Source organism: Monodelphis domestica, chromosome 4, assembly GCF_027887165.1.
Source record: "Monodelphis domestica isolate mMonDom1 chromosome 4, mMonDom1.pri, whole genome shotgun sequence".
In the NCBI taxonomy this organism is placed as follows: domain Eukaryota; kingdom Metazoa; phylum Chordata; class Mammalia; order Didelphimorphia; family Didelphidae; genus Monodelphis; species Monodelphis domestica.
The window spans coordinates 255,007,467-255,032,989 of NC_077230.1; the positions used below are offsets into that span (position 1 = coordinate 255,007,467).

Consider the following 25,523-nt stretch of genomic DNA (forward strand, 5'->3'; position numbering starts at 1 on the left):
TATTTCCTATATCCAGCCTCTTTACCCTTCCAGTGTATTGGTGTTCTCCCCTCCTCTGGCCACGTGCTTCTTTGTGATATATAAATTTACCCCATTTTGTTTCTTTTCCCATTTCTCTTAGTATTAACCTCTTTTTTTACCTTTAGTTTTATCTATCTATCTATCTATCTATCTATCTATCTATCTATCTATCTATCTATCTATCTATCATGCATATGCTATCTATCTATATCTATATTTATGTCTTGGCATTTCATCCTATACAGTTTGTCACTAAATATTTCATTTTCTTGATTCAAGGAGTTATGGAGCTTCTTTTCCTGAAATGTTTTCTCAAAATAGAATTTTTAAAATCTTGAATCTTATGAAAATTATACAAGGCACTGATGGTACTATCAAAACTCAATAGACCAGTGATTTCATCAATGTAGATGTTCCCTAATTATACAGATTGAAACTCATCCATGTTTATTATCCCATGCAATAGAATATCCTATATATTGCCTCCTATAAATTTGACACAGGGGAGCTAACTAATATGCTGGAGCCTTTCTCAATTTCTCTTGATATTTTCACAATGCCAGTGAAAAACATAACGTCTTGTACATTGCTCTCATGATATAATCAAATCAACTTATTTTTCAATGATTTATTTCTTTGCTAATGGTATTGTTAAATGTAGCTCTTATTCATAGTTTTTTTTAAATGTGTTATGTATTGCAGCCTAATCACTCACACCATGCATGTCTCCTTTGCCACTTTACTGATTGTTGTTATTGAGTTGTGTTTGACTCTTCATGACCCCGTTTGGGGTTTTCTTGACAAAAATACTACAGTGATTCATCTTTTCCTTCTTCTGCTCACTTTACAGATGAGGAAATTAAAGAAACAGGTTTAAGTGACTTGCCCAGGGTCACATAGTTACTGTCTCAGATGAGATTTGACCTCAAGAAAGTTTCTGCACCCAGGACTAGCTTTCTTTCCCCTGTGCCACCTAGTTGTTTTGTTTTAATTGATATTCATTTCAAATTTTTCAGACTCTACATTATTACATGACATGTAGCTATATAACATTAGTATAATATTGAAATTAAAAAAGATAGGGGCTTTGTTTCTGGGAGCAGTTTAGGATCATTACAAAATTTTTGCAATTTCCAAAAAAATCCAACCTGCATTTTCTTTCCTTTATGATTTTGGAATTTCTGACTCATTTGCATGGTTGGCCCAAGATATGTTGATTAATAGAAGAGCTCAATACATTGCCCATTTGAACATGTGTCATAATCTGGGCAGTAGACACTTCATCATTTTTTTTCTGTGTAGATAATTAGACCAGATACTTTTGATTAGTTATGTATCCCTTCCAAAGAGTCTGCAATATTTTCAATATTTTAGAGATTAATAAAACAGCATGATGTTTCCTGCAAACAGGCCATCCAGAGGACTTTTACCATTCATAGGGAATTTCTCTTTAACTTCAGTTAAATCCTAAATATCTTGTACAACAAAGTAAAATCCTTTGATGAGTTTATGTCTCTGTTTAATTATCTGATATTAATGATCAGATAATAATCAAAGTTCTTTTTGTAAAGACTTAATGGAATTGTGAATAATTTTATGTATGATTGGGAGACACTTTGTTAGAAATGAGATTTTAAGGATATTCACCCTACCAAATCAAAATTTAAAAATAATTAGCAAATAATGCTTGCAGTGGAATATTATAATGCTTTAAATCCTTCTGTCACTTGTGTTGGGATAATATTATGAATTGTGGAGAAATATTGCTTATAAATATTTATACTCCCTCCTAACATTATAATTGGTTACATGATTCATGATTTTTCCCACTCCTCTTCCCTCCTTAAGCTGAAAAGCAATTCTACTGAGTTATGCATGTATTGTCTAACATTATAATTGTGTATGTCCTCTATGCACATATAAATTATCATAAAATTTTTCTCCAGATGAGAAAGTAGAAGTTGTTTATATTCACCTGATTGACTTCTTTTGGTCTTAATAAGGTCTGAGAATTTTTCCAGGGTCTTGATATCTTCTTTTCCTTCAGGTACTTTGTGAATATATTCCTCAATGTCCTCACAAATGTTCCACCTTTATCATGAATTAACTTTATGTACACTTGGCCAAATCCAAATACTTTCTCTGTATGTTTTCTTTAAGTGAAGTTTCTGTCTCACTTGTCTCTGATAATGAAAATTTTTTATGCCTTCAAAAATATTTGTTATAGATTATCTCTCCTATTTCCCTTCTGTTTGATTTTCCCTTTCTATTTAAAAAAAATTATCTTTGGAATAACTTTTCTTAATTTGGTCTCTCACTAAGTCTTCTTTATATTGATTTTACCCTTTCTTGCTTTTCTTTGTTTTTTGAGGTGATGCTGCTCATAATCTACAAACTTTCTCAAAGATATTTTATAAATGAGTTTTTATTCTAAACTAGTACTGCCCTTAGCTTCTTGGCAAGAAAGTAAATTTATTTGCCAGGGCACTTTTTAGTCTCTGTTGGTCTCCTTGTTATGACAATTATTTAATTGGTGTCCATGTCCTTTCCACTATCTTTATACCACTTTTCATTATCAGTACCTTTTTCTTGAGGCCAGAATGTAATTGTTCTAACTGCATGATGTGACAGAGGTCTGAACTCAAGGAAGAGGACAGGCTGAGGTGCTGCTGAACCTTCTCTCCTCGACTGGGAGAGGGGCCCCAGGAGGTCTGGAATCTTAAGAAGAAAAAAGGTTCTGACTGCAGTCAGTTAGGTCTCTCAGCCTTGAGACAGCCAAAGGAGAAGGTCTTGTTAAGACTGGATCCTGAGGAAAAGATTCAAGTCTTTCCCTTGGTGCCTGAACACCACCCCCCACTGATTTCCCAACTGAAAGTGATGAGTCCGAGAAGAAACAAAGCAGCTAACAAGATCACCTCACAGCAGGTAGTGCCCTGGGTCTGAACTGTGTTCGGTTGTGACCAAGACCGGGCCATTCAAATTTTGAATCTCTCAGGGGGCCAAAGCTGCCAAGGCCTGGGTTCCCCAACTTGTGGGGGAAGGAAGGCATAGCCAGTTAGGGACAGCTTTCTGTCTTTCCTCACAGATCCTTCCTTACAGCCATTTCCTTGTGTCATTCCTGATGTTATTCCTAGAATAAACTTTGTTGTTTTCTCCCAAATGAATCTAGTTTGAGTGGGGAAACAGTTCTAGCTGTGGGAGAGAGAGAATACTCTCTCTCTCTCTCTCTCTGAGGGGAGAAGCTCTTGTATATAATAGTAATAGAAGGGAACTCAAGGGGCAGTTTGGGTGGGTAGCCATAACTGAGAAGAGGCTGAAAGGGGGGAACTACAGACTCACTTCCCCTTTCTCTCCCTTGGCCAAATTAAACATCAGCTGTCCCTCCTGAACCCCAATTTGAGAAAGTGAAGTCTCCACTCTTTCTCCCTTTACAATCAGACTAACCCTCTATTACAATGATATATCTTTTTTTCCTAATAATAAAGAAGAAAAGTCTGATTTTAAGAACAAAGAAGCTCTTTTGCTCTCTTTTAGATTGCGTGCATATTATGCATTCATTGAACATTTTTTTTCCAGCTCTCCACTTTTTTCCTGTCAGGCAAGTTTATTTTTACAAGTTAAGAGAAATGAAGTCTGTTAGATCCTAAAGCCTATCATATACCCTTGAATTGGTACTTAATATTGTCTGATCCATTTTTTCTAGAGTTTTACTAGAAACTTGGCTCTAACCTGTGCTATACCCTTTAAGTGCTTTCTTTTTGGTAACATACCTTATCTGTCCTGGAGTAGATTCTAAAGTCTCTAATGCTGCCAAAGGGTTCATATAGGTTGAGTATATACAACATGCTGAATATAGTCAACATCTTTCTGATGTTAAATTGAGCCACAACACAAGTCCACATGGAGCTTTAGTGTTTTGTTAGGCAATGAATTGTCAACAATATCATCCCTAGACTTTCTGTATTCCTCTTCCCCCTCACCTCAACTCTGCCTGGAACCTGTCAGCTTATCCTTAGCTTAGGGAGTAACATACTTCAGAATGTGAGTATAGGCATACTGGGTATGCAAACTCTAGCCCTGAGGTTACATTGGAAATAACACAGAGGATGCCTAGGATTCACACTCAGAGTTCACTGGTGGGTATATGTCCTTAGATGAAAGACATTTTTGGTGAGACTAATCATTCATAGTTTGAAAAGAGAAGAAATAGTCATTCTGACCTGGTCTAGAAATTTGATACTCTTGCCTTGGAGATCTGAAAAACCTGCTGTTTAGCAGTTCTAGGAATGCCTACCTCCAACCTATGAACTCTATAGTTCTGTTTCTGACTCCATGATCACCAATGTGAACTATTGATTTTTGTTCCATAGATCAGCTAGATGGATCATACCAAATAAACATTTGTTAAGAAACCATAGGACAATAAGACAGAGAACATCCATATTTGAACTAAACATTTTCAGGAAGGCTTGAGGCAACTTGAGTTGGAGAGAAGGCATACTATGTATGATTATGTAAATGAATTTATTATTATCATACTGATGTGGTCTAAGGAATTTTTAAAGTAACTTCTAGTGTCCTTTGGGATTTTCATTTATATTTGTCTCTGAGGCAAAATATTGATAACCAAATCAAGTTAAAAATTAAAACAATTATATGGACAATTTAAACTAAACATTTGGGCAAAGATTCCCTCTTTCTCTACCAACTTTTCAACATAAAGCCTCTTGGCTTCTGGCAGTTGAGATATAAAGTGGTCAAAGAGTAGTTAATTTTGGGGGCAACTAGAGAGCTTAGTGGATAGAGAGCCAGATGGAGATGGGAGGTCTTAGGTTCAAATATGAATTTTGATACTTCCTAGCTGTGTGGCCCTGGGGATGTCACTAATTCCAATTGCCTAGCCTTTACTACTCTTATGCCTTGGAACTCATACTTAGTATTGATTCCAAGATTATAAGGGTTTATATATGTTATATATTATATATATATATATACATATGATTATATATATGGGTTTTAAAAACAGAAATTATTAACATTTTCTTTTTATAATCTAAGACCAAGTATTTTCTCTCTACAGGAGAATTTTGGCTAGGATTAAAAAAAATATTTTATGTTGTAAATCAGAAAAACACCAGTTTTCTGCTATTAGTGATGCTAGAATCTGAAGATGGCACATCTGCTCATGCATCATATGAAAACTTTTGGCTAGAAGATGAGACAAACTTTTTTAAGATACACTTAGGACGTTATTCAGGAAATGCAGGTAAAATTATCCTTCTTAAAATTATGCCAGTAAATACAAATATAACATAAAACTTAATGAAGGCTAATATATATACATATATATGCTATTATGTGGTATTAATTGTAATAGATTTCTTGGTGGTTGGTGGTAGAATGGGCTTGAAATTTTAAAAATGTGACTATATTTTTAGTTTCGATACTTTATATTTGATATAATAGTACCTTAATTTTGTATGCCTTTCAGTTTTCAAAGTGCTTTCACTGAGTAGAGTAGAGAAGGTATTGTTATCTTAATTTTACATATGAGAAAACTGAAATTCAGAGAGATTGAAATCACATGTCTAGTAAAGATATGAAGCCAGAAATCAGGTCTTTTAACTCCAACTCTTTCATTCTTTATAGATCTTTCTATACTATTCCAAGCTATTTATGATAGTTTAAATGTATGAAGGATTTTTTAAAACTCCAAATATGTTATTAAATTAATTTTAAGGGGGATTGAATTGAGATATGTTTTTGTCTTCACACAATGGATTTTCTGTGCCATTCAAATGCTGAAGTAAGATATAGTTTGTGATCCTGTGTGTTGGATGTCCTGGAAGTGACATGAACCATAAGTAAAAATGACACACATGACATTAGAAATATGTCCTTAATTTATGCGAGATTTTTTTCAGCATTCCAACTTTTAATTTTATAACAATATGCTATTCTCCCTATACAAATATGATTTTACTGATGGTTTGAGTTGATTTTTCACCAGCAGTCATATATTTGGTTATTCATTGATACTCCCTTATTTGGGCCTTCTTTATAATCATTGCAAACCTTTGTAACATAGATAATATTGGAGGTAAACTCATTCATATGGAATTGGGAACTCTGACCTTGGTCTCATGAGTATTCTACTCTAATGATTTTATATATTATAACGGTAATGATGAAAACTCGAATCTCCTTGTGCCTCAGTTGACTCATCTGTAAAATGCCTTCTAAGGTCTCTTCCAGCTTTACATTTATGAGTCAACAGGGTGATTTTGTAACCAAAAAAGCTAATATAATTTTAGCCTCAAATAAGAAAGGCAAAGAATATAGGAGTAGAAGAATAAGACCCATTATCTTTCCCTCTGCCCTGTTCAGTTCATATATGGAGCATAGAATTCAGTTCTCACCACATTTAAAAATAATTGATAATCTGGAGACAATCTAGAAGAGGCTAGATGTAGAGAGGTCTCAATTTCACTCCATGTGTGAATTGGTTGAAGTAACTAAGTATATTTAGCCTAGAGAACAGAAGATTATGAAATTAGAGAAATGCAAGGGAAGTTGGGTAGCTATCTTCAAGCTGGAAGGTCTGTCATATGGAAGAGGAATTAGGATCATTCTGCTTGATTCTAGAGGGTATAACTGGGACAATGAATAGAAATTTAAGAGAACCAGATTTATATGGAATTGGAATTGGCTGACTTGGAAGATGGTGTATTTCCCTGTCATTTGAGGCCTTTATACAAAATCTGAATAACAATTTATCAGTTGTGTAGTAGAAGTGATTCTTGTTCAGGTTCAAGTTGTAGTAGACCTCTGAAATTCCTTCCAGACTCTAACATTCTGTTAACTATGATATAGGGAGATAGTGGAATTTGAGGAGACATTTGTATACTCATGATAATTGAAATCAGGGAATATATATATGTATATATATATACATACATATACATATATGATTGGCAAAGGGATAAATATAAATGGTATAGAAGAAATCAAGGAAAGAGAATTTGGGGCACCCACAAGAAAAGTTAGGGCAGCTACTTGAGAGAGAATTATTTAATAGCCACACTATAGCATAATTATGAGAAATATTGTAGGGTGTTCAATATTGGTTAAATGTTGGAAAATGATCAAGGAGGATGCTAAGAAAAAAATTTGGCAATTAAAAATAATTGGAATTGGGGAATGACAATTACATCATATAAATATGTCATAAAATTATAACATGATAAGAAAAAATATGAAAAATTCAGGGAAACATTATAAGATTTATATGAAGCAAGGCAGAGCAAAGTAAGCAGAACCAGTATGACAATATGCATAATATTGGTAAGTTATAATATTGTAAACAAAACCATTAACAAAAGGCAATTAAATTATTAATTGTGATAACCAATCTTTGCCATAGAGAACTGCTAAAAAGACCTTCTTCTCTTAGTAGAAAGATATGGTACTTTAGATATGAAATGTAGTACTGTATACACTGTCAAACATGGACCCTGTAGTGTGTTTGCATAAATGATTTTTGTTGTTATGAGAATTTTCAGTGGAAGGGGTGGAGATGTGGATAAAATAGAAGTGATTGTGATATGAAATAAAATGTAATAAGAAATAAAAAAGAACATTAAAAAAGTCACTAGTGACCTTTGTGACAGCATTATCAATAGAGTGGTAAGGGAGAGTAGTGTAATGGATGGGGGAATGGAGTCACCCACTATGCTGAATTTGAAGCTAGAGAATTAGAGAGATGAAATGGAGTCAAAAGGTGGAGAAGGGGATAGATTTTTCTCCCCTCTCTTTTCTTAGTAAAATCCACACTAGTTGTCTTCAGAGTTACAGACTATATTTCTTTAGAGACTGGGTTATATGTAAAGTCCAGGACTGAACTGATTCTCCCTCCTTGAGGAGAAAGTTTAGGTCTCTTCCCCAAGCTTAAGGTCTCTTTCTCTCCCTAGATATTATGAGGCAGGCACTTGATCTAAAGAAACAGCTATTTATTCTTAAGGAGCACAGATAAGATAGGGTAAATTGGATTGTTGGGTAAGGTAGTGGGAAAATGGGATGTAGGGAGTCCCTAAGAGACTAACAATTGACCCCCTTCTCAAATCCTGAAGGGCCAAGCTGACTGCCTGACCCTTCTGGGTCAGTTGTGGAAGCTGTCCTGTCTTCTATCTATCCTAGATATAATATGAAGTTAAAATGACCACTTTAGGGGATAGAGAGGAAATCTTCTTTGGGTGGATAGCTTTATGATAAAGTCCTATTCACTCCTGTAATCTTCCACTGGATTCAAGGAGTCTGGATTCACTGAAGGATGATCAAGGCTCAGAGTTCTCTTAGACCAACCTCTCTGAAGGAGTTCCCAAAGAGAAGTGAGGGAACTGCTTTTGAATTTTCTCAGCCTTCTGTTCTTTCCCAGAATTCTCTGTCTTCCCTTGCTCCTCCCCTGCTGGGGTTGCTTTTCTTGCATGTTGAATCTGTCTTTCCTCTCTTACAGTAGCAAGATTATAAAGTAGAAGAAATAGTGCTGGAATGTTAGAAATATAGGAGGAAAATTTGAGGGCATTTCAATGTGAAAAAAGTATATATATACATGCATTCATTATGTATACATGTACTTTTAGGATAGTGGAATTCTGAGCCTATCTGTAGTGTAAGGAAAAGATCTAGTAGATATAGACAGAATATCAGAGCATGGTTCAAGATCCACATAGCTGAGTTTCAAGCAATATTAAGCAGGTTAGAAATCAAGGATACAGGTAAGGAGGTTTAACAATAAAAATGTTTAAGGTAAAAACCTTCCTTTTGTTTGTATTCATCATACTGCATTGTGAAAAATGTGTTCATTTTAATTTAGTCCCTTGTTCATAGTCAATAATAATGACTGATTGATTTGAAATTCAAAAAAGTTTTCTGCAAAATGATGGCAGTTTTACATATAACATTTTCATACTCATATTATCTGATTTAGTGTTTACAAAATCTAAATTCCAGCTATCATCTTTTTGATATTTTTTGGAGCTGGCTTTAGAAAGATGCTTAAAGAATTCTGAAAGGCATTAATTTTTTTTTACGTAATGCTACCTGAACAGACACTGATATATGAAATATAAAGATTATATGGTAGTTTCTCATCAGTTTTTACCTTTAAAGTATTCATTAAATTTCAATAACAAAGCAGACTGAAAATAATCAACTATATTAATGACACATTTTCATCTGTTTTATTTAGGTGATGCATTCCGTGGTCTAAGAAAAGAAGAGAATCAAAATGCAGTGCCTTTCAGCACCTCTGATGTTGATAATGATGGATGCCGTCCAGTATGCATGATTGGTGGTCAGTCAGTCAAGAGTTGTAGTCACTTTAATAATAAGACTGGTTGGTGGTTCAATCAGTGTGGCTTAGCAAATCTTAATGGTGTTCATCAATACCCAGGAAAGTTGCTCTCATCTGGAATTCACTGGGGCACATGGGCTAAAAACAATTCATGGGTCAAAATTAAATCTGTTTCAATGAAAATACGAAGAATTTACAATCCGCTTTTCAAATAATTACCCATACAACAGTAATATAGTAGTCATACTAGTTGTTCTGGATAAAGTATAATATTATCTTATTAAAATGTTTGTATTTCCACCCAAAAAATATAAGAGCTTACCTTTATATAGTACTTTATGATATAATTAGCATTTTTCTCAAAAGAATTCTGACAGTTAGATTATCATACACATTTTATGGATACAGAAACCACATCTCAGAGAGATTAAGAAACTTTCCAATTCAGAAATTATACTTAACTAATTCAGAATTATAGTGGAGACTTGAACTGAGATCCCCTTATTCCAAATCCAAGGCCTTCAATTATGTAATATTAGCTAATGTCCAACTACATGTGGAATCTTCTTATTATGGATTCAAATCTAGTCTTATGCCTCAACTTTTATAAGGCAAAAGTTTGGTCCAATATAGGATGTGACATCTTAATAGAAAAATTAGCAATATATAATTAACTCCTTTTAAAATGGTTGTTCATCCTCCACTTAACTTATGCTATTGTATCCAGTGAATTTCTGGATTTTCTTACTTCAATCCTCTTTAAATACTGAAGTAGAACAAATAAGACTATTTTCAAAATAGCATATGTCTTCAAAATAGCATTGGAGGGGAAAACATCTTGAAGACCAGAATCATGTTTCTTCTTTTCTTAGTGCCTAGGAAAGAGTTTCATACAGAAATATTTATGGATTGAATAAATTAAATGTTTAAAATACTTGAGATACAGCAAAGCATTCCCCAGCTTTCAGCCCTCTCTCATTGGCTTTGTTTCCAATTCCACCACCTATCCCCTCAGTAACGATGACGGAACAGGCCATCTCCTTTGCCAAGGACTTCCTGGCTGGTGGTATCCCTGCTGCTGTTTCTAAGACCATGGTGGCCCCCATCGAGGGAGTCAAGCTACTATTGCAGGTGCAGCATGCAAGTAAACAAATTGCTACAGATAAGCAGTACAAAGGTATTATGGACTGTATAGTCTGAATTCCAAAGGAACAAGGGAAGCTTTCCTTCTGGAGGGTAACTTAGCAAATGTCATCAGATACATACTTCCCCACATAGGCCCTTAACTTTTCCTTTAAGGATAAGTATAAGCAGGTGTTTTGGGGAGGAGTGGACAAGCACACCCAAATTTGAAGGTATTTTGCTGGCAATCTTGCCTCTGCTGGTACAGCTGGAGCCACTTTTCTCTGCTTTGTCTACCCTTTGGATTTTTCGAGAACCTGCTTGGTAGCTGATGTTGGGAAATCTGGCACTGAGAGAGAATTCAAAGGCCTGGGAGACTGCCTTGTGAAAATCACCAAGTCTGATGGAATTTGGGGCTTATATCAAGGTTTCAATGTCTCAGTGCAGGGTATTATTATCTATAGAGCAGCCTACTTTGGAATCTATGATACAGAAAAAGGTATGTTTTCAGATCCTAAGAACACTCATATTGTGATAAATTGGATGATTGCACAAACGCTGACTGCTGTAGGAGGTGTGGTTTCCTATCCCTTTGATACAGTGAGGTAGAAAATGACGATGCAGTCTGGGTGCAAAGATGCTGATATCATGTACACTGGGACAATTGACTGCTGGAGGAAGATTGCTAAAGATGAGGGTGGCAAAGCTTTCTTCAAGGGTGTCTGGTCCAATGTTCTTAGAGGCATGGGTGGAACTTTTGTACTTGTCCTGTATGATGAATTGAAGAAAGTAATCTAAGTACATCCTACCTAAAAAGGGAAACAGTGAATAAAGGTCATGTAGAATACGTAACCATACTTAGTATTTTGGACCATTCACCTTCAAGAAATTCCTGTTGTCTTTTTATCCAAGCCAGATCATGTTTGTAGAGGAGCCAGGAAAAGCTCTTAGAAAAAGGGACTCATTTTTTGTGATCCCTTATTCACCCAATGGAACTGATGATGATTTAGTAAATTGATTCTATTGGTTTTGGGGAAAATAACCTTTACTGTGGGTCCAAGGAGACAGAACAACTTAGACCATTGAGTTCAATGCTATTTTGTAGGACCATAAATTTGTGTTTAAGTAATTTATTTAAAGAAAAAAAAAATCATGTCTCCCATTTGTACTTACGCACTATATATGCTATTTTGAACAGCTGACTATTTGGCAGTTACGATGATCTGTGTTGGTCATTCTTCTGTAAAACAATAAATACACAGAACACTCTAAGCCTCCTGATGTAATAACTATCTTATCAGACATGGTTTGTGGTGAGTTTTTTGGGGCTGTGAGCACATGCTATAGATATAGAATTTTTTTTACTCATCATGGTAATACAAATTACTACTGAATTCATTATACTAGGGCATATGTTAAGATTTATCAAAAATAGGTTGCTCTCGTGACCTGCCTAACAGCTTAAATACAAAGAAGTGATCTTAAAATGAAAATAATTAGTTGAGTGGAAGAAATTTTAGCTTTCTGACTCCTGCTACACTTGCTTGAGTTGCACAGCTGCTTTTATGCTACAGTTCAAAAATAAAATCTGACCATGATCTTTTATAGAAAAAAGAACACCTAAAGAATCACAGAGGTGAAATGATAACAGTAAAAAAATAGCTGAATCAGAACTGGGGCTCAAATCTAGTACTTTCAACATACTACGGAAGATCTCTACTTATATGAATACAAGTATAACCTTTGTTACATACACATTTGAGTATTATCCAATAGTTACATTTCTGCAGTTAGCTGCTCTTTTTTTTTGGTCTTCAGTACTTACCTTAAATTCTTCAGAAAGATATCATTCAAGGCTTCTATCTAGTCTTCCCTACTGTTCTGATAACTTTATACTGCTGTAGCACTATTTATTATTCTATTTCTTTTTGTTATTCTATTTTTATTCTGTTTTTATTATATAATATATAATATAATAATTATTCTATTATTCTATTTCTTATTCTGTAGCAAATGAATCTTTTTAAAATGGAAAGGGAAAACAATTGCAGAGTAATTCTAGATACTGTAATTGATAATTTGAGTAAAGTGATCACTAGGAAGTGCATAAATTTATCAAGTTATTAAACTAACATTTCTTTTAAAAATACTTGAAAGCAAACTTTTCAAGTATCCCTAAAGACTTGATGGGGGCCAATTTATATTAAAATTATATATTAATTAGATTATTTGTTTATTCTGAAGGAATGAGTTTTAAAGGACCTCTACTAGGTGATAGTTTGAATTTTGTTAACCCACTTTCAGCATTTGGAAATGATTAACTTGTATTTCTTTAAAAAGTATTCTTCATTTCACTCTCTTTACAAATCCAGACTAATTTCCCCACCCTCCACATAAGTAAATGTTATTGAAGTTATACTGAATTCAGATATGATTATAGAAATTTGTGATTTAGAGGGAATGTTTTTCCTTGACAGCAAAATATCTATAGTGATTTAAAGTAACTTAATAAAAACATTGTGCTTCTTTTTGTGGCTGTCCTCTTCTACAAGTTATTAAATGAACAGGCAATTTCTGTTGAAAGACTCTTAAGGAGTAACTTGTGTGTCAATTAATACCTTAAAAAACCTGTCTTTTAACAGTGTCAATTTCTGTGTCAATCCCATATACTGGGGTAGGAATAGGTTTTTCATTATTAATAAAAAAGTTATAAACATTTCTTTCAGTCATATCCACCTTTTACAACCATTGAAGATTTTTCTAATGAATTTTTGTTTTCAATATTATTCCACATTTTAATCCTGATTGGTTATATGACAATATACTGTTCTCTCACTCCTTCCCCCCTCCGCAGTTTTTTCCCCCCTTTTAGACATTATTTTATTGGGCCATTTTCAAACATTATTCCTTGGAAACAAATATCATTTTCTTTTCCTCCCCCCGCCTCCCACCATCCCTCCCATAGCCGACACATGATTTCACTGAGTATCACATGTGTCCTTGATTTGAACTCATTTCCATGTTGTTGGTATTTGCATTAGGGTGTTCATTTAGAGTCTCTCCTCATTCATGTCCCTTCCACCCCTGTAGTCAAGCAGCTGCTTTTCTTCAGTGTTTTTACTCTCATAATTTGTCCTCTGCTTGTGGATAGTGTTTTTTGGATCCCTTCAGATTGTTCAGGGACATTGCATTGACACTAATGGAGAAGTCCATTACATTCGATTGTACCACAGTGTATCAGTCTCTGTGTACAATGTTTTCCTGGTTCTGCTCCTTTAGCTCTATCACTTCCTGGAGGTTATTCCTGTCTCCATGGAATTTCTCCACGTTGTTATTCCTTTGAGCACAATAGTATTCCATCACCAACATATACCACAATTTGTTCAGCCATTCCCCAATTGAAGGGCATCCCCTCATTTTCCAATTTTTGGCCACCACAAAGAGCGCAGCAATGAATATTCTTGTACAAGTCTTTTTCCCTATTATCTCTTTGGGGTACAAACCCAGCAGTGCTATGGCTGGATCAAAGGGCAGACAGTCTTTTGTTACCCTTTCAGCATAGTTCCAAATTGCTCTCCAGAATGGTTGGATCAATTCACAACCCCACCAGCAATGAATTAATGTGCCTACTTTGCCACATCCCCTCCAGCATTCATTACTTTCCTTTGCTGTCATGTTAGCCAATCTGCTAGGTGTCTCTCCCCAGTTTTTAAGGCACAAGCATTACAGATAGCATGGGTTTCAAGGAAAGACAAGTGAAAATTAAAATGTGGACTGTTGATCAAAAGTGGTACTGGCTAGAAAAAAATAAACCTCTCACCTCTCCTATTAGTCAAGACGTGCAATAAAGATTACCCTTCATCAGAGAGGGCAAGAATTGATGTAAAATTTTCATCTCTCATGGGAGGGGGAAGAAGTGAGCAAAGCATGTTGAAGAGCGCAATTTTAGTTTTTTTTTTTAAAGAAATTGGATAAAGGGTGAGAAATGAATTTAAAAATAGTTTGCTTACTCTAGAGTGGGAATTCCGTGGGTTATAGATAAAAAGGAAATAAGTAGAAGGTAAAGGTTCTTACATTAATTTAGTGGGGATGAGAAGAAATAACTAAGGAATGGGCATGAAGATTTTGGTGTTGGTAGCAGTGTTGAGATGTTCATGCCCAGAGAGGCAGATATAAGTACTAGATGAGTGGAAGAACTAGAGAGGTGTGTCTGATATGAAGTACATGACAACCATATGGAAAACCAGCATGGGAATGAAAAGATGCTTTTGTTTATATAAGTTATTATAGGTTCACTGAAGGAAAGAAAATAAAATTTATAAATGTAGGTATACACTTTACAAATGCTTACAAAAGATATAAACATTCACACAATAAAGCCAGTATAGAAAATTTTCCTTCTTCAGATGATGTGGGTCAAATTTGATCAATGGGAATTTTATGATCTTTGTTTGATTTTCTGAGCTCATATAGACATTTTTTGCGTACTTTACAAGCTCATGGACAATATGTGACTGACATAGAGGTAGAACTGGGGAGTGTATGGGGTAAAATAATAATATGAGCTTTGTATTTGGAGATGAGAAAAATGAAGAGGGTTAGAATTTGAACTTGTGATCTCATCAACTTAGAGAGTTCCTTGCAAGGAATACTTTTTCCCTTTAAGCCATTCCCTTTTTCCTTAGTACCATTTTAAAGACAGAGGAGTGGCAAGGGCTAGGCCATCAGGGTTAAGCAACTTGATTGCCCAGAATCACATAGCTAGGAAGTGTCTGAGGCCAGATTTGTTCTGCGTCTTCCCAAGTCTTTCTGACTTCAGGTGCATATCTCCAACCATTATATCATACTATCTTGAGTGTAATTAAGAGATAAACATGTAACTTATTTGGATTAGATCAGGTACATAGTGGAATGCATAAGAACCTTAGGAAAAAGAGAACAAAAAAGAGGTAAAATAGAAGAAAGAGATAAGGAGATGTCAGAAGGGAGCATCACCGTGGTATCTAAAGAATAAAAAAGATGAGGAATGGAAAATGAGGTTATATATGTGAAAATTGGTGTCTAGTATTATTTGTGAACCAAAGGGAATGCCAGATTTGATACATTGTTGCCTATGTCTCCAGTCAACTCCTCTGTATTTGTATGTATCTCACTATGTAACCCCGTGTTGCATAAATATTCAGAAATTGGAGGGCAAGAGGAAGAATCCTTCATCCAGCAACATAAATCTTTATGGAATTGCTCTTTGACCCTATGCTACAGAGACTCTTGGTAGTTACTGACTGTTCTAAGAATAATGTCACTCAAGTTTAAAATGGTTCATATTACACATACTTTCAATTCACATCAACAAAGGGAACTAGAAAATAAGTTTTGAAAAGCAATCTACAGAGGAGATTTCATAATCCAGGAATAGGATGAGTTCTGGTTTGGCTTCTCTTGTTTTAGGCAAAACAATTCTAATGAAGTAAACTCCTTACACAATGTGGATTCAAGAATTAAACTCATTTACGTGGCAGTGTTGAATTTAATGTGTTAAACATCTGGAAAGACAACTTATTGGCATTTCATTTTCCACTGAGGTCTGAGCTATTTCATATTTCAATAAGGTCAGCCTTCTGAATTGAATAGCATTTTACTAACTTTCCGATGTTTGCTGAGAATAAAGAAATATGTAAAATATCTGATTTGTCAATATTGTGTCTTTAGAAGATGTTGATCCATGTATATGTGCATGAGAAAATTTGATTTTACAAATATGGAAGGTTACAGATTTCCTTTTCTACAGTGTGAAAAGGTCAGTCCTTTTGCTTAACTATATGTATGGCCACCAGTTGACTCAGTCTTAGGACAGACAGCTGATAAGCATGAAATATTATAGTTGATATTCACAAATACCAGCAGCTCTCCATGTCTCACTTCCAGAGTTCTTTAAGTGGAGTCAATATATCTACATTCTTCAGGTGGATTTCTGTAAATAAGAGAGTCCCTGGCAGGAGTCTTTCTTCAGCTAAAGTAACAATGCTAGAAGATATGAGTATAATATCAGATGCAAATAGCTCTATCTCCTGTTTTCCTTGTTAAAAAGGAATATGGTAATTTGGGATGATTTAGTAAAAGCCCTCTGTTATAAGGGATTATTATACACTTATCATAAATGGGTAACATTTTGACTGTTACCATGTGTCACTGACACCAGAGATTCTTTGGGGCTAGTTTGCCTTCTAATGGTTTCTGACATTCTGATCATTCATTCGTGTGTTAGTCTGCCTACTTGGAAAAAATAACAAAAATAGACCTTTGCACTAAAGTAAACTCACAAACTAATGAATAGACATGATTCTCATTTATCTTGAAAATATATCAAGAAAAGACATGATCACAGGACCATAGGGACCTTGAATCTAGAAGGATCTTAGATTATATAATCCATCAGTTTTTCAAGTGTAGTCCTTGAATTCATGGGGTCTCTATGATCCTTTTGGTGGCTCAGAGATAAAAACAATTTTCAGAATTTTACTAGGACATTATCTATTAAAACACTCCTCCCATATCTAAGTATATGTTTTGTGAGGCCCGATTTTCTTTGTATACATCACACAAAATAACATATTGCAACAGAATAAATTTTGAAGCAGATATGAAAACTCAGGTGTCTTTTTTTAAGTCAGCTACTAAAATGTTTGGCAAAAGCATATAAAACAATGCCACTATTCCCACTGATGTTTAAAATTTCAGACAATATAGTTATATTTCAAAAATATGTCAATATCTAATGATTTGCTTTTATCTTGAAGTTAATAATTTTTAAAAATGATTAGTTTTAATTTATATTATAAATATTGATCAATGTATCCCACACAAATAAAAATATTTTATGGCCTTCAATAATTTTTTAGAGCATAAAGGTATCCCAAGACCAAAAAAATTACAACTATTATAAATCTAGTCCTCCTCCTTTCAGATATGAGAAAAAGAAGACAGAATGATGAAAAGACTTAATCGAAGTCATGCAACTAAGTGTCTGGAACATAGTAGATGTTTAATAAATGTTTATTGAATAAATGAATGAATGAAATATTAGAATTAGAAGTTCAGATTGTAGTTAATGGTCATTATGTATAATTTAGTGTATGTCTATAACTATGTATGTATGTATATATGTATGTATGTAGGTATCTCTCTCTCTTTTATTTTCAGGCTTATATTACTTGATTAGAAATACCAGAGGTACCAACAAATTCCTTAACTGGCGGTTTATTAAAAATAAAGCATTTATCTGATAAGTGCATTTTACACAGCTTCTATTACGTTGTCTTGAAAATCTCTACCAGTAGGTGGCAACCTAATTCTAAATATTGATTAGAGACATCCAATGCACTTCAAGTAGAAGAAAGTTTTAAACAATGAAAATTTAAATAATGTAAAAGGATTTAATTAAATTTTCCTCTAGTAATACTTGAATTTATTTCTTATGTTGGTTTGATCAATATACGATTTATTCCTCATTTCAATATCATTCAGCTAGGCATCTTTAATTATAAAATCTAATTCAGAGGTTCCTTTAGAACTTGTGACAAGGGTATTAATTATATTGTCATATCATAAACTCAGGGCCAGAAGAGATTTCTGAGTCCATTTAGTTCTATAAGATGTTACACACATGTGCTAAAATGTGTGGGGCAAATGCAGTGGATACCCATCTTTGGAGTCTTCCTTTCACCCAACTCTCCAACCCTCCAAGAAATTGTAGCATATGCGGTGGCTAAATCCCAGTAAAATCAACTTGGCTAACTGGTTAAAACAGGTTGAGGGTAACCAAGAGGCCTCATATTCATAGATGGAGTTAAGGGGTTATCTACCTCAGATGTGAAGACTTCTCCTGGTGTAATGGGCAGATGAGAGCAATTTGTTCCCATGTCCATGAAGATGGCTGAAGCAGGTGCTGTGGAGCACTTAGAGCTTGGTCAGATATTGAAGATGCCAATCCACTGCATCTTGGGCCATTGTCAATCCTGACTTTTGTTTAGCCATCAGTTGTCTTGGAAAGCAGCAAATCAACAACAACAACTACAGATGGGCACATCTTTAATTTCCGTGGTCTCTGGTAACTAAATTACAGACAAGTTGCTAATCTGCATAGGTGATCTACATAGATCTCTCATTCTTCTGGATACATTTTAGACTTCCTCTTACTGTGCCACATTCTGAAACCTCTTTCCCCCATGGAATTCATACAATGGAAATATGCTTTACCCTTATAGACCTCTCAAAGTGAGTGATAAACCTCCATTTTAGGAGGGCACCCTGGCCAATTATGTTTCATTTCCTTTAGGCTACACTCTAGACTTTCTCTGCCAAGAACTTTCCAGTTATCTTTGTCTCCTCCCACCCCTTTATCAATTTCCTTTTATGTGTGATCTTCCTTCAGTTATAATGTAATATTGTGGGCAGAGAGTTTATTATTATTATTTTTTGGTTGTGTTATATCTGTATTCCCAATATCTGGTACATAGTGTGCACTTACTAGGTAGAAGGAAACCACCCTACCAAAGTACACATAATACACATTTATATGTAATATACATTGAATATGTTCTAACAAATTATGTATACATATATCTGAGACATCTTATATCAATATAAATCAATATCAGATGTGTCTTACCATGTCATAATGAATAAAGGGACAAATAGAAGAGTTCATTTGATCCTAGAAGCAATAGGATGCCCCTGGAGTTTATTGAGGAGAGTGCCATAGACCTGTTCTTTGGGAAAATCACTTCAGCAGTTGTAGGGAGGGTAGATTGAATCAGGGAGATACATGAGTGGATACTAATTTAGGGACAGTTACGTTAGTCCAGGAAAGAAGCAGTGAGGCTTTGTACTAGGATGGGGGCTGTAGGAGGTGAGAAGCAGCAAATGTAAGACCAATTTAGCATTTAAAGCTCTTCACACCTTGTTCCTTCATTATCTTTTCCATCTTCTTACACATTAATCCCATCTGTGCACTTTATTATCCATCCATTCTCTCACCTATTCTCTGTTCCTCACTCACAAGGAATGGTGGAGTAGAAAAAACACTATGCTTGGTATCAAAGCACTTAAGTTCAAATCCTGCCATAGATGCTTACTACCTAGGTGACTTTAGGCAAGTCACTTAACAGTTTTGGGCTTCAGATCTCTCATTGGACTGGATAGATGGTCTCTGACATCCCTTCCACCTCTACATCTATGATTATCCCATGTCTGTAATGTTCTAATCTCTGCCTTGTTGAATCTCTTGCTATATTCAACACAGCTCAGGACATTGCTTGTGTCTCTCAATCTGCTAATATCTTCCCATCTAAGGCCACCTCCTACCTACCCTCCTTGTATCAATTTATGTATATGTAGTATTGTAACAGTTAAATTAGTTTCTCTACTAAAAGTATTATATTTTAGAGGTTTATTAAGATTATTAGAAATCAAGGATACAAAATAATAAGCCACGTGCCCATGGCTGAAAGCCAAATTCAGAACCCCTGCGCTTAGTCTACTCACTACATCCTTGCAATCTCCGAGTACAGGAAGAGAGAGGAGTAGGCATTACAGTCAGTTTAAATACAAATTGTGATCTCGACCTAGGTGGGGATTCAGGTGAGATTATAGGGAGTTCTGGGAACTGCCAAGGACTTCTGGGGATTGAAGTCTGGGGTTCAAATCTCCATTTTTAGAGTATTCCACTATGAGAATTTAAGCTCCTTCAGGGCACCAAGTGTTTTCACTTTTTCCTTTATATTACTAGCACTTAGCACAGTACTTGGCACATTATAACACTTAATAAATGTTTGTTGATAAACACAGTAAATGTGTGTGTGTGTGTGTGTGTGTGTGTGTGTGTGTGTGTGTGTAAAATTGTATGTACTTAACCTCTCTTTTCTGTTTTTTTTGGTCTGCATTTATTATTTAATTGATAGAGGAAATTCTGAGTAAGGACACACCAATGCATACCTGAAATTGCTCTGCAATTTAAAATCTTGTCCTGGGCCACTGAGACGTTGTTACTCTCCTTTTTCACATCATAGGCTCTGTTTAGTCTTAACTGCAGGAACATCATTTCTCCTCTAGGATAAGCTCATCACCAGAAATCTCATCATTATGCAGATTGACTCAGTTTTTGCTACTCATATCTTCTTAACTCCTTCAGTTACCTCTATTCTTTGACAAAGGCATGGGGGAGGGGGGACAGAACAAGAAATTCTTCCCATTATAAGTAGTTTAAAACTTTCTAGGTAACTCCATTTTCTATTAGTAGCTATACCCCACTCAGGGTACTCCTGGTGCCAAACTCTCTAAATTTTCAGGTTCCTTTTGTACATTGTCTTACACCATTAGGTTGTAAGCTCCTTGAGGGCAAGGACTATCTTTTTAAAATTTATATCCCTAGTAATTAGCATAATAGCAGGGACTTAATAAATGTTTATTTTTTAAACCCTTGCCTCCTTTGCAAGAATCAACACTAAGTACTAGTTCCAAGTGTCAAATTTATGGTTGGACTGGATAATATTTTAGTTGGTCTCCAGGGATTTAATTACTAACTCCCAAATGAATTACTAAAGTAACAATGGAATTTAGGTAGTTTATTTTATAATAGAGGGAAGATATTAAGGAAGAGAGAAAGAGAAGAAAAGGAGAGAGATAGCTGCTCCAACTTCCTCTGAGCCAAGCAGGAATTCAGAGGCCCCAGCCAGGGGAAAGTTGTCCCAAGATGATGGGCCTCTCCAGAGGCTGGAGCCTCCAGAAAGGCCAAGTGAAAGGGAGTCAGCCTTTATACTCACCATGTGTCAGTTCATTCAGCAGATTCTTTATCAGCCTCTTCTTCATCAGCCTCAACTCCAGTAGAACTGCCAGTAGCCTCCAGCAGAAGTCTAGCAGAACTGCTTCTCACAGGAGGTTCCTCCAAATGTGTGTCAAGTTGCAAATTGAACTCCACTTTTAAAGACCTTTTCTCTTGTGTCACTTCCCCTAAATTTTTATGTCTACCAATCACAGCTGATGCTCTGCTCCAGGACTGCCCACTCTTTCACAAACCTCCCATTCAATGTGTGAAATGGGTGTTAACACCTTTTGTGGCTAAATCCAAAATGGGTAGGTCTCCATACTCAACTTTAAGTACTGTGTTTATGCTTTGGGGATTAAATCTAAAAATAGACAAGGGATAACAATTTAATCTTCACAATCATGGAAGAGCTAACTACTTTCATTGTTACAATCAAGGGAGTGTCAAATCCAATCTTCACACAAGGCAAAAGAGCTGGAAGGACTAGGTAATTAGGCTTAAGTGACTGGACACAGGGTCAAATAGCTAAAAAATGTTTGAGGTCAAATTTGCACTCAGGAACTCTTGTCTCTGAACCACCTAGCTGCCTTTGACAAATGGTTTTTTAAAAATATTAATTGCCTTATCTAGAGTCATTGTATCAATTTGCATTATAGGTGGGCCTTGAACCAGGACTTCCAGACTCCAAGGGAGGTTCAATAAGATATTATCTCTGTCTCTCTACTTAATTTGATTACTTAGTACCCAATTGTTAATTTTTATCATATCCTCCCTGGTTGAAAAGAATACAAATCTTATTTCCTCATAATATTTGTGTGTATAAGAAACAGACTTAAAGTAACCAGATATGCACAGAATAAAGGTGAAGGGCTAGAAAAGAATCTATTATGCTTCAGTCAGTCTGAATGCAGATCGAAGCATGCCATTCTTCATTTTATTTCTTCCATGAATTTTCCTCTGGTGTATAAGTGACTTGCCATAGGTTCATGCAGCAAGTATATGTCTAGTGTGGGATTTGAAGACAAGTGTCTTCCTGATTCTCAGGGCCCAGTCACTATACCATGTGCTGTTACCAAGAATGACACTTGCAAGAAATAATATCTAGGGAAGTTGGGGGTAAAGATGAACGTCAGTACACTGACCCATTCCTGACTGCCACTGGGAGTTAGTTGGTGATGCAAGAGAGGAAAGGTCATTGAACTTCTTTGAGCATTTGCCAATTGACTTTCATAGACTTTAGCACACAGTTGATCCTGTTGAAGACTCAGTCACCTATTGACACCAAGCATGGGTTCCTGGACATTGAGACTGAGAATCTTCAGTTACCCCTTCAGGCAGATCTGAGTCTACACAGTTATTCATTACTACCACTTCCCCCTTTCTGAAACTTACCTGGGCCTCAGAGAAGTTCTAATTCCTGACCACCTAAATTTGCCTTTTTGTATCTACTAGCAATTTTTCCTTGCTCTAACTTTTGGGGCTAAACAACAAATTAAATCCATTTTCCACAAAGGAGACCTTTAAACACCTCAAACAATTGTCACATGCCCCCTTAGGTCTTCTCTTCTATAGACTAACCAGTTGCAAATCCTTTTATTGATCCTTATATGGAATGAGTTCTAACTCATGACCCTTCAACATATTGGTTATATTTCTTTGGAGGCTCTCTAGTTGAAAATGGTCTTTCCTCACAAAAATGTGGTATGCAGAACTAAACATTATTCTCCAGGATGTAGGCTGGAAGATGAGATGGCAGAACAAAAGATGCTCCATTCCCTTGATTCCCCCCCCCCCCCGCCCCCTCCACTCACTCACAAACATACAGAGAGTGAGAGAGAAGAAGGAGGAACAATCTCCCACTGGGTTAAGAAGAGAGAGTAGGCCAGGCAGCCCAGAATTTGTAAGAATCAATAGAACTCAGACAAGCCCAACATACTGCCACTTGGCCAGAGGCAGTGAAGCCACAGTATAATAAAGAACCCATCCTGCAACATTTCACACAGTTCTAGAATGTAGTTAGTGGAGAGTAGGAGACCGACCCAGCCTAAGCTACTCCACAATGATAGCAAAAGCAGAGGGCAGGAACCTATGCTACATGAGAGCAGACTACCTAAGGCAGTGAAGTAATAGAATGCTGGAGGTGGCAGAGCCTAGAGCATGATACCTGTGTGAAGATGGGATTGACTCTCCCCTAGACGTCTACTTTTAAATTTAATCCACCAAAAGAGTAGATACTCCTACTTAAAACTAAGTAGGAGAGGTCCTCAAGCCACTTGCTAAAGTAGATGACAACTCCAGAAATGACTGACCACCCCCTGGGCAGTGCTAAACAAATCTAAAGAGAGTAATTGGTCCTGTTAAGTGGAGGAAGGGACAGGAAATGACATAAAAAGAACTATAAAAGATGATGAACTTCTTGTGCAAAAGGTCTTGGACTTGGAGGATCTTGGACAGGGACTGTGGCTTAGAGCTTCACCTTAGAACTTTGGCCTTTGGCTTCACTTGGACCTGGGACTCTGGCACTTGAACTACTTCTGGTAAGACTGCTCTTGAATCTTCTCCCTTTGGACTTTGGATTGGGTGAGTGAAAAAAGCTGACCCTCCTTTCCTGGAGGAGGCCTGTAGGTTGAGCCCTTGCTTAATTTAACACCAACCCCTCCATCTGAGGGGTTAACAAGCCCTGCATGGGTGAGCCAGCAACAGTTAGGGTGATAAGTTATATTTCTTACTCTGCTGTCTTTTACATTTCTCTACTTTCACTCTTTCCCTCTTTTTGTAAATAAAGCTGTTAAAAAGCCATTTTGACTTGGGCTGTATTAATTTTAAAAACTGGTGACCATAATATTAATTTAGAATTCTCACATATTTAGTAAAACCAACTGCTTAATTTGATTCCTTATACTGTCTAGTCCAAGCCACTTGGTAGGAGTAGGGAAGAAGCATAACAAGGACTAGCCCAGCCCACAAAACAATAAGGGAACTGGTAAAATGAGGTGCTGAACCTAGCTGGACAAAATCGCTGCAAGTCTCCCCAGAGCAAGTTAGCAGGGCTGCTCCCTTGACAGACACACCTTTGTAAACAAAGAGAGCAGGGCCTATCTCAAGTACCAAAGAAGAGTACTCTGAAGCTTGGAACACAGCTCCCTCTGCCCTGGGAATAAAAAAGAAACTCAACAACCAGATAGAGTTGAGTGGAAAAAAATAACTTAAAAATGAGCAAAATATTAAAAAAATTAAAAAGTCATATTAGTGATAAGGGAGACTAAAATATGATTTCATAAGAGGACAAAAATTCCAAAAAGGAAATATGTGAAACCTCAAAGGAAAGTGTGAAAGGATGTCAGAACCCCTGAAAGAACTTGAAAAGAATTTGAAAAAGCCAAATAATAAAAGAATTGATAGAAAAACTCAATAGTTGGGGAAATTTACTGAAGAAATCAGCTCCCTAAAAACTAGAATAGGCCAAAAGGAAAGGGAGGTACAAAAATACATTGAAGAAAACAACTCTTTAAAGAATATGATTGGCCAAATGGAAATGGAAAAGGAATCACAAATCTCAGGGAAGAAAGTATTTCTTAAAAATTAGCATTCAACAAATGGAAGATAATGAATCCATTAGACATCAAGAAACAACAAGATAAAATCAAAAGAATGGGAAAAAAAATAGAAGGAAATGACTGAATAGGAAGAAAAGAATCACCACAATACCTGTATCCCCTGATCAAAGCCAAGGTACCATATTACAAGAAATCACAAAACTGCCCTGATATCCTTGAACAAGAGAGAAAAAATAAATTGTCAGAATCTACTCATCACCACCTGAAAAAGATCCCCAAATACCCTCCCTAGGATTATAATAACTGAATTTCAGGACTCATAGGCCTAGGAAAAAAACATTATATCTGGCTAGAAGGAAACAATTCATATTTCAATAAGTCACAGTCAAGATTACATAGAAACTAGCAGCTTTTACATCAAAGGAGCAGAGGGCATGAAATATGATATTCTGAAAGGCAAAGACTCTAGGACTACAACCAAGAATTACATACCAAGCAAAACTGAGCATAATGCTCCAGGGGAAAAATGGATGTTTAATGAAATAGACAAATTTTACACTTTCCTGATTAAAAAAAAAAAACAGATCTGAATAGAAGATTTGATGAGCATGTTTGATACTCAGAAACATAAAAAGTAAAGTAAAAACTG

At 35.8% G+C, this 25,523-nt stretch overlaps 1 protein-coding gene and 1 pseudogene across 1 annotated transcript in view; both read left to right on the forward strand.

Annotated features, from left to right (window-relative positions):
- ANGPTL5 (angiopoietin like 5) overlaps window positions 1-11,767 on the forward strand; it is a 43,238-nt gene extending 31,471 nt beyond the window's left edge. The window contains exons 7-8 of the mRNA XM_007494954.3: window positions 5,102-5,287; window positions 9,269-11,767. Of these exons, the coding sequence (XP_007495016.1) occupies window positions 5,102-5,287; window positions 9,269-9,588 (506 nt within the window). The 3' untranslated portion in view covers window positions 9,589-11,767. The remainder of the gene's footprint in view (window positions 1-5,101; window positions 5,288-9,268) is intronic.
- On the forward strand, window positions 10,394-11,767 carry LOC100011825 (ADP/ATP translocase 3-like; annotated as a pseudogene).
- Window positions 11,768-25,523: the final 13,756 nt, after the last annotated feature.